Source organism: Myxine glutinosa (genome assembly GCF_964187855.1).
Source record: "Myxine glutinosa chromosome 3 unlocalized genomic scaffold, kmMyxGlut1.1 SUPER_3_unloc_1, whole genome shotgun sequence".
Classification (NCBI taxonomy): Eukaryota; Metazoa; Chordata; class Myxini; order Myxiniformes; family Myxinidae; genus Myxine; species Myxine glutinosa.
The window spans coordinates 686,758-696,436 of record NW_027616352.1 but is presented as its reverse complement, the minus strand read 5'-3'; the positions used below and the strand labels follow the sequence as shown (position 1 = coordinate 696,436).

Below are 9,679 nucleotides of genomic sequence, written 5' to 3'. Positions count from 1 at the left end.
ACGTTTCGTCACTCGGCGAAGTACACTTTGTTTTAAGCTTTCAGAAGCTGAAGCCTTGGTATTTATTGCTTTATATGATACTGATGGGCTGCTGATCGGTTTCACTTCGTTGTAATCACAGTATATGGAAGAAAATATGGTAAACCCACCTGATGAGGTTAGCGTACAGCGCGATCGACGACACCGGCACAAATGGCGGAATGCATGCTCAGGATTGTCCACTCAGTGGACGGCTTACTGTCGCCTTCGACTGTCCAATCAGCGGACGGCTTGCTGCGCCTTCACCCAGCAGACGCCAATATGGTGGAGTCGTAAGATGGCGTCGTATCGGCCGTTAATCGGATGATTTTGGGCCCCAACGTCGGCTAATTCAGATTTTTCGAGTATGGCTGTAGGTGATAAACAAAGAGCGCAGTTCGTAGATCGTAAATGCATTAGTGCCGTGGGCATCGGGTCACTGGGTGCGGCGTAAAAGGGATAACAAAGTCGAGTCCTTACGGTATTATTATATAGATTTTCATGATTCTAGTTCTTTTTGAACTGATGTAAATGTGTTTATCCAAAATGGTGAGCAAAAATATGATGGGGGTTATTATATGGTGTTATTTAAGGTTATATTTTCACTTTACTTTGGGTGTTTCTCTATTTTTTTGTGTTAGCGAATTTTATTAATATCTTTTTTCATCAAAATAGATTTTAAATTTGATAATTAACATGGACGTCCTTATTTCTGATTTATTATTTTGATGATTATATATTTGTTTTAAACTGATGAGTTGGTGTTTATCTTGGATGCTTGAGCAGCGGTATATTGGTTTCATTGTGGGTTTCTGTTGAAGTTGATTTGATGATGCTTTGATATTGAAATAATGCGGTGTCTCATTTTCAGTCATTACTCAATATCCTGTTTTTGGAAGTTAATTTGAAATTGAAAGAAGAGTTTTATGATATTACTATGAATATGAGGCTGACATTTGCAAAAACCTCAGCATTTACTTGTTCTCCACATTGAGTTACTTTGAACAGTTTCTTAACATTATTTTGAAAGGAAATCGTCCATCACACTGTTCAGCCATCAATTCTACTCCTGAAGAATTTCACCAATCTTAACATGAATGAATATCAAGAAACTCAATGAGAAATTTTCAGTTTACTTTGCTGTGCATATGAAGATTATTTTTCTTCAAAAAGAAACACCCTCACAACAGCCTCTTCCTGGTTGGGCTCCGTTGACCACATCTGGACTAAGTATTTCATCATCTTTTTGGTTCAAGGTCAGTGAAAGATCCTCAATAATATCCTTTTTTGGTGAATTGAAGATGGAAATCACATTGGATGTTCATCACATTGACGGGTGGGGTTGGGGCTCGTCAAGTTTTTCTTTGGTTGTTGTTGTTGTGAATGATTTATTTCCCTCAATGCTTTTCACTGAACCGGATATACAATTTCTATCTCTATTGTCTGAGCAAGTTTCCTTTTTTTTAAGCTTGGTGTTCGCTTAGCGGTTAGGGTGCCGGCTCGGGATCCGAGGATCCTGGGTTCGAATCCCGGACGATCGCTAAATTAACACCAGGGGGGTTGACTCAGCCTGTCATCCTTCCGAGGTCGGCAAATTGTGTACCAGCTTGCTGGGATGAATGGTCCCGGTGTGTACCCCGGTTAGAATAGGTACGCCGTATCCCTGCGTATCGTAAGAGGTGACTAAGGGTTGGGGCCAGGAAGGGCATCCGGCCATAAAAACATTGCCTCAAACAGGGAACCATGATTGTCATGGGGCCCGCAAGGCTAACCCCTGCTCTAGCGGGGAAAATGGCCTTAAAACGATCATTCATTCATTCATTCAAGTTTCCCTTTTTTGTGTTTCCCTGTTTTTATATCGTTCAATCACGGCTATATTTTATCAGAAACTGTATCTTGCTCACCACATGAGATATTATTCCTCTATTTTTGTTGGTGGAAATCACCTGATATGTTTTTCAAACTTTGGTGTTGTGTTGAATTTTGATATTTCTTAGAAGAGATATACATTATAGTCACAAGATAATGTATTTTGAGGTTTTTTTATTTGATATTTTCATGATTCTAGTTCTTTTTGAACTGATTTAAATGTGTTTATCCAAAATGGTGAGCAAAAATATGATGGGGTTATTATTTGGTGTTATTTAAGGTTATATTTTCACTTTACTTTGGGTGTTTCTCTATTTTTTTGTGTTAGCGAATTTTATTTATATTTTTTTCATCAAAATAGATTTTAAATTTGATATTTAACATGGACGTCCTTATTTCTGATTTATTATTTTGATGATTATATTTGTTTTAAACTGATGAGTTGCTGTTTATCTTGGATGCTTGCGCAGCGGTATATTGGTTTTATTGTGGGTTTCTGTTGAAGTTGATTTGATGATGCTTTGATTTTGAAATAATGCGGTGTCTCATTTTCAGTCATTACTCAATATCCTGTTTTTGGAAGTTAATTTGAAATTGAAAGAAGAGTTTTATGATATTACTATGAATATGAGGCTGACATTTGCAAAAACCTCAGCATTTACTTGTTCTCCACGTTGAGTTGCTTTGAACAGTTTCTTGACATTATTTTGAATGGAAATCGTCCATCACAATGTTTGGCCATCCATTCTACTCCTGAAGAATTTCACCAATCTTAACATGAATGAATATCAAGAAGTTCAACAAGAAATATCAATTTACCTTGCTGTGCATATGAAGATTATTTTTCTTCAAAAAGAAACACCCTCACAACAGTCTCTTCCTGATTGGGCTCTGTGGACCACATCTGGAGGAAGTATTTCATCATCTTTTTGGTTCAAGGTCAGTGAAAGATCCTCAATAATATCAATTTGTTGGTGAATTGAAGATGAAAATCACAGTGGATGTTCATCACATTGACGGGCGGGGTTGGGGCTCGTCAAGTTTTTCTTTGGTTGTTGTTGTTGTGAATGATTTTGTTTCCGTTACGTGGTCCTCCCGGTAACTACCTGGTCTTGGTGACCCCCGGACCGTGGGAGGAACCCCGCCAGAAAGATATATGATTTATACGCTTTCGTAACGCAATCAATATGAAAGACCCAACAATTCAAGTCAATAAGAAACCCCCACACCAAGGATCCGGATTAATGGATGATATATTCCCAATCAATCAGCAACAATCAACCCTCAATCAACAATATTACTAAGATGTAGACTCATCAACAATATCTCTAAGATGGCCATCTTATATATTCCTCCCTTGAGCCCCACTCACGGCTCCCTCCATGGTCAATGTCTCTCACAATGTCTCGGGGCCCCTGTAGTTCGATCTCCGCACGTGGGCGGTTGAACGGACCCTTCCTGACGTGCTTCAACCATGCACGTCCCGTACCGGGAACGGCTGCTGCTGGGGGACACCTCCTCGGCAGCCCACCGAGGTCGGTGCTCGTGATCGTGGCTCCGGGGCTCGCAAAGCGCGCGAGGCCCCAGGCGCCTGCCGTACGCGTCCTTGTAGACGATTAGGTGAACGGTGCCGGACACTTGGTTTCGTGCAGGAACCCCCAGCAACTTGACGCGTAACCGGTAATTACCCCGCGCAGGTAACTCCTCTTGCCAGATGGGCTTTTCAAACTCAGCGTTCCCAACGCTGATCAATATCGACGCCGCTCGTGTCGGAGCTGGGCGAGGATCAAGATGGCCGCTTCTCTCTCGACCTTGTCTCTTTTTTTCTTCCGGTTCACCATCCCGTTTCCGGTCTCCTGTTATCAGGAGCGCCTCTAACCATTTAACCACAACAACCTTTAATAGAATAAACATTAATAAGCAATGACCTGAATAGTAATTCACATAAAGCCGGAATCCATAACACTCCCCCCCTTCAAGAAAGAAAGTTTGAACCCAGCGAAAACTTTCTTTGCAGGCCAAATTTGATAAACAAACAAGCTAACTCACACCCCAAATCATCAGTTCCCCCGGACACAATTATCACATCTCAAAAAACAAAGCAACAATATTTCACAAAACCCCCAGAGATTCCAAAGGTAATTCACTCTGGACCAAGCGTCACACTTCTAGTTTCTCTTGAATGCCGGTTTAGGGGTGGTGACCAAAACCCCAAAGTTAAACAACTCGATAGCACTTTTTCGGGAGGCCAAGCTGAGTATACACTACATGGACGCCTTAAGGAATGTGCAGTTCACGGTTAGTCCGGGGAGGAAAGTGTATTACATGGACGCCTTTAAGAACGTGGAGTTCACGGTTAGTCCGTGCAGGAAAGTTCACTACCTGGACGCCTTTAAGAACGTAGCGTTCACGGTTAGTCCGTGTAGGAGCCCAGGCTCGGCGGCTCCGCCGTATATAGTGCTTCAACTTCTCCGGACTCCTAACAGTTACGGTGGGACCACTTGCCCCAGTAGTCACCTGACTGGCGGTCTCCGTCTTGGCCAGTGCTCTGACAATCATTCTTTCGGGGGATGCCGTAACTCTGGGAGCCTCCATAGTAATATCGGCTGCTGCCAACACCAAAACTACCGCCAAGTGGTCCTCTTCTGTAGACCTCTCGACGCCTACGAAATGCCTTCCCTACTGTTATGGTCCGACCCTCCAAATCCTTACCATTCCAATTCTTCTCTGCCTCTCTGGCGTCTTTAGCGCTTGCAAACGTGACAAAGCCGAACTCTCTTGACCGTTGCGTTTCCCTGTCTTTTACCAACCGCACTTCCACCAGCGGCCCATATCTGTTGAAGACAGAGGTCAGAACTTCTTCCTTTGTTTTGAAGTTCAGTCCCCCTACAAATAACTTGGTACTTTTGTCACCCTCCCGAGCTGGTGTGGTGTTATTTTCCCTGCTGGGCTCTTTACCAACCCTCGGGTTACCATAAACCTGACCCCCGGCCAAATCATTCCCGATAACCACAGATACTCCCTCTACAGGAAGCGTGGCTTGTAAACCGACGGTGACCGGTCCTGACACCAATTCGGATTCCAAATGGATGACATGAAGTGGGGCACTAACACAGCCACCGATCCCTTGTAACCGAACACTATCACCAGTTGCTGTACTCTTTGACAATGTCAAAATGCCTTCAAGCATTAAGGATTGATTGGCTCCTGTGTACCTCAATACCCTAACCGGTCTTGGGTTAGTCAAGTCTCCCTCTAGTGAGACAAACCCCTCATAAATAAATGGTTGGTAACTCTTCTGTGGGCGATTTCTTACGTTTGCCATCGCATTCGGAGTTGTACTAGTCGGACTCCGCTCTGGGTTGTCCCTTTTCATGAGGTAACAACTGGACATCAAGTGTCCAGGTTTTTTGCAAAAGGCGCAAGTAGGCCCGGAGGAAAAACTCGTGGTCTGCCTCGGGCTCCCCGGGAAATAAGTTTGTCTTGGGCCCGTAGCCCCCTGATTTCGAACAGTTGGGGTGTCAGAGTTGTCCCCATAATCCTCTCGAGGCCGCCGCCATGTATTGTCGTTCTCCACACCGGGTGTTCCATAACTCCCCTGCTGAAGTCTAGGCGAGGAGTTAGGTTTGTGGACCCCTATCCGGTGTGTTAAGGCATAATCATCTGCCATGGTGGCTGCGTCCCACAACTTTGGTACTTTCTTTTCCTGCAGGTACACTTTGATGTCCTCGTGGACACACTGTTGAAATTCCTCCACCAGGATCAAGTCACGCAATGCTTCGAAGTCTTTCCCGACTCCTTTTGACTCACACCACCTATCAAACATGTTTTCTTTCACTCTGGCAAACTCCACATGGGTCTCACTCTCCCTCTTCCTGGCATTCCTGAATTTTTGCCGGTAAGCTTCAGGAACCAACTCATAGGCTTTGAGAATGTGCTTCTTCAATACCTCATAATCTGCACATTGGTCCATTGGTAGCGCCGAATAAATATCTTGAGCTTTACCCACCAGCACACTTTGCACTAGTATGGTCCAGGCCTCCTCCGGCCAGTTTAACTGTCGAGCCACTTTCTCAAAGTGTGGAAAAAATTTAGCGACTTCCTTTTCACTGAAGGGTGGAACCAGCCTCACATGTATGCCCACATCCCAGGTGTTCTGGCGAGGTGTCGGCCCAGTCAGCAAGGGTGGAACCTCTCCCCGTTCTCTCATTAACTCCAGCTCCTTGAATTTAATTTCTTTCTGAAGCGCCATGTCACGTTCCTTTAATTCCCTTTCAGCTTTTCTCTCCTCTGCTTCGAGTTCCCTTGCAGCTCTCCTCTCCTCTGCTTTTCTCCCTTCTAACCTTTCCTTGAGTTCTCGTTCCACTCTCCTTTCTTCTTCTGCTCTTTCCTTTTCTGCTTTCCTTTCCTCTGTTTTCATCCTTTCTAGACAGGTCCATGCCAGGCAGAAATGGCGCCGTTTTCCAGTCAAGGTTTTCTCAGTGGATTTATATACTTTTGATCATACTCTGTCGAATAAGCTTGTGGGCCACCCTGAAATTTGCCTCAAATCCAAGATGGCGGCCAAAAATCCAAAATGGCCACCAGAATAGCTAAAATAGTATTTCTGAGAGTTGCTTTTACCCATAGATGATTTTTTTTCAACTGATTGTGGCCTATTATGATAAAGAAAGATAACTCAGTCATAACTCAGCCATAAAAATTAACAATCGGTACTTTATTAACAAAATGGCCGCCGGGCAACTTCCGTATTACGGAAACTGCTATAACTTCAGTTCCGAGTGTGATATGATTATAATTTTGGTGTCCAGTCATATGTTTTTGGGGTCAAGGAATCCATATTTGTACTTTTTATTTCAGTGAAATCATTGGTTCATAAAGAAATCTAAGATGGCTGCCAATACTGGCCACCGATGTGGCAGATTCAGTCATGTCTTGTGCTCCATAATATATATTACAATACATTTTGATTCAATTTCTTGGTTTCCAAAGTCTGGTTATCCATTTAGTTGGTTTATCATGACACTAGCTCAATAGATCATCCCCTAAATCATGGATGAACAATAAATCCAAGATGGCTGCCGCTGAACGGCTCCTAGTCAGTTTTGCTTCGTCTACCAAACTACACAGGTTTATAAAATGTATCTGAATTCCCATTCAATATGATCCCCGGCTTTGGTTATGCTTTGGGAAAAATATGTTGTTCAAAAGGCACATAATCCTCAGTTACTAAGATCAAGATCAAGATCACTCTCTTCACTCTGAAAGTCTGAATAAAGTCCACAGGTATCCGAAGAAAGTTGTTCCATGGTGCTCTCCGAATTTTCCCCATCTCCTTGGTACTCTTCATCAACTTCAGATTCTTCTGCTCTTTCTTCTGCCCCACCGATACCTATAAAAAATGTGAATGGATATAGTCGGGATTCAAAACAGTAAATCATATAAAAATAACAAAATTACGATTGCATTTTGGACTTATCTACCTTGCTTTTCTCTTTCTCTACAGTGAACTTCACTGTCTTGTACATGTTTTCTGCTTGTATTCCTGTGTCTCTTCTTCCTTGAAGGCTGGCTTCTCTCTTCTACTGCATCTTCTAAATCTGCATCATACTCCGCGAGACCTGTAAGTGGAAGGTTACACATATTTAATCTGGATGAATGCACTGCCAGTGGGAATACATTGGAGGAACTTTATGACAGGAACGAAAAGCAATGATCAAAGTAATGATATATTTTTAGTATACTTACTTTGAATTTGTCTTTTCTTGCTCTTTTTCTTGGAGAGGCTTGGAGGGAGTTGCGGGCAGGTAAACCATATTGGCCTGATACCATCATCTGTATTTTCCCATCCTCTGTCAGTGATAGAAGGATACTCAATGTTTTGCTTGAGACACTGGTACCACACCCATGCCTGAAGGTCACTCCTCTTGAGGTGTTCATTGGTGCTACTCTCGTCTGGAAGGATGCTGGAACTAGATTTCACCTTTTGAGTGTTGTACGTTCGGATCCTTGTTTCAACAAAGCTTTCTTGTTCACTTCCAGAATACATGCAGGTTCTGAAGAAGCATTTAGCACTGGTAGCATCTTGAAAAGATTGATTTGATCTGCCCAGCTGAGAGAGTAGATGGGATTTCTCTTGTTTCAACATCTTCTTCAATGGCTTGATTTTGCCGATGCGAAATGGGAATGATGTCGTGTCACATCCAGTAATGCTATGATATGCTGGGAGAGTTTGACACACTTCATCTCCAAAATGAGTCGTTAGTTTCTTGACACTGACGTACCGATGGTCAATCTTCATGAACCAGTCTTGTGGTGGTTTGCAGACAGAATAGGCATAGCTCAAGAGGATCAGTACATCTGTATCTGAAGCCTTAATCACAACCGGACCTTCGCACTTGCTTGCATGAAGAACAAGCCTGGTGTCAGCCTCATGATGGTTGCAGGATTCAAGTTGTTCAAACTTAGTTTGCGTGATCAACCATGTATTCTGTTCCTCTGTCACGGTGAGTGGAATTCTGAGTTTCGATCTGACTGAATCACTTTTGAAGTAAGTGACCATAAATTTAATCAGCTCAGTCTTGTTTTCAGCATTATGCAGAAATGCGTCCCAATCTTTGCCTCTGGGCATACTCTGCTCGGGGCTTGTGATGTGGGTTCTTCTACCAGAGATCCCTCGGCGTCGTTGGGTTAACTCCTTTGTAGTGGACGTACAGTAGGAATCAAATATGATCCCAAGCTGTTTTGGGTTTGACTGGCTTGGTGGCATGCAGAATTTCAATAGGGCATCAGTGTATTCTCCCCAAGTCTGTTGAGCCGGGATTGACTTTACAGCTGCCATTCCGTCAATCAGCCAGTTGCTTCTATTTGGCGGTTCCTCTGTAGTTGATGAAGATTCCTCAATAAAGTAGTTCCTCAGCGCTGCTTTAGAACCTTGTCGAATGTCTCGTTCTGGTGTGGCAAGGGCAAGTGGAATAGTTGTCAGGGGGTGTGAATGTGCCTCTTCAGGGGTAGTTGCCTTTCCTACCAACACACCAAATGCTTGTCGATCCTCCTTGAGAACGTTCACTGCCTTTGGATTTTTCTTGACCTTCTCCATGCCCGTTTTGATCTTGAGATTCACAATCCTGTCAAAAATGTTCATTCTGCCTTCTCCAGTAGCCTTGAGTCTAAGGTTAACAAAGTCTTGGAATTGTTTCTCTCCTGCTTCGGTTGATGACAACAATCCACTGACAATACCTTGGTTAATTTCCACTCCAGTTTTCATGTGACGCGCAGAACCAATCAGAAAAGGGTCAAAGTACTTATCCAATTGGATGACTAGGTTGCGAACCATGTTGTCATGCTGCCTCCGTGCCCCTATTGTTGTTTCCTTGTGAGTTGAAGAGGTCAGGATATGCAACCTTTCCTTCAATCTTCCTCTGAGCTTTGCCATTAAGTGACTCGTTTTTATGAACGCATCTGTTGTCTGCTTGCTGGTACTGTAACCGCCTTGCATTGGACCACCCCGGACTTTAACCTCTCTGTTGATTGTGGTCTCAGTGATCAAGTCCCCATGGATCGTAGAAAAGGGCTCGCCAGTCATCGACCCTCCGAATCCATTTTGCAACAGATCATCCCAGGCATCTTTGTGATTCACCTTCAGATTTTGGAGATTGACGTGTTGGAATGTCAGGTACCTAGCATAGTTGATGTGCCCGAAAGCAAAGCACTTTGGAAGAAGCGTTCTCTCTGCTGCCAGGTGTGTTTCAATGCTCTTCTCCCTTACAGCTGCTATGAGGCACAACATTGC

The 9,679-nt window shown here is 43.5% G+C and overlaps 1 protein-coding gene across 1 annotated transcript; it reads right to left on the bottom strand.

Annotated features, from left to right (window-relative positions):
- Positions 1-6,584: 6,584 nt before the first annotated feature.
- LOC137423898 (uncharacterized) lies at positions 6,585-9,160 on the bottom strand. The gene is made up of 3 exons (XM_078768595.1): positions 7,636-9,160; positions 7,371-7,508; positions 6,585-7,279 (listed from the first exon to the last, which is right to left on the bottom strand). Exons 1-3 carry the CDS (start codon positions 9,152-9,154, stop codon positions 7,110-7,112), a joined length of 1,827 nt encoding a protein of 608 aa, XP_078624721.1. The 5' UTR covers positions 9,155-9,160; the 3' UTR covers positions 6,585-7,109.
- Between the last annotated feature and the right edge of the window lie 519 nt (positions 9,161-9,679).

Bases quoted from the DNA above. Each gene is read 5' to 3' on its own strand.
- LOC137423898 (XM_078768595.1), bottom strand. From the start codon at position 9,154: ATGAAAACTGGAGTGGAAATTAACCAAGGTATTGTCAGTGGATTGTTG. The intron at 7,509-7,635 runs GTAAGTATACTA...TTCCACTTACAG, and splicing joins CAAGAAAAGACAAATTCAAA to GTCTCGCGGAGTATGATGCA. The intron at 7,280-7,370 runs GTAGATAAGTCC...CATTTTTTATAG, and splicing joins TAGAGAAAGAGAAAAGCAAG to GTATCGGTGGGGCAGAAGAA.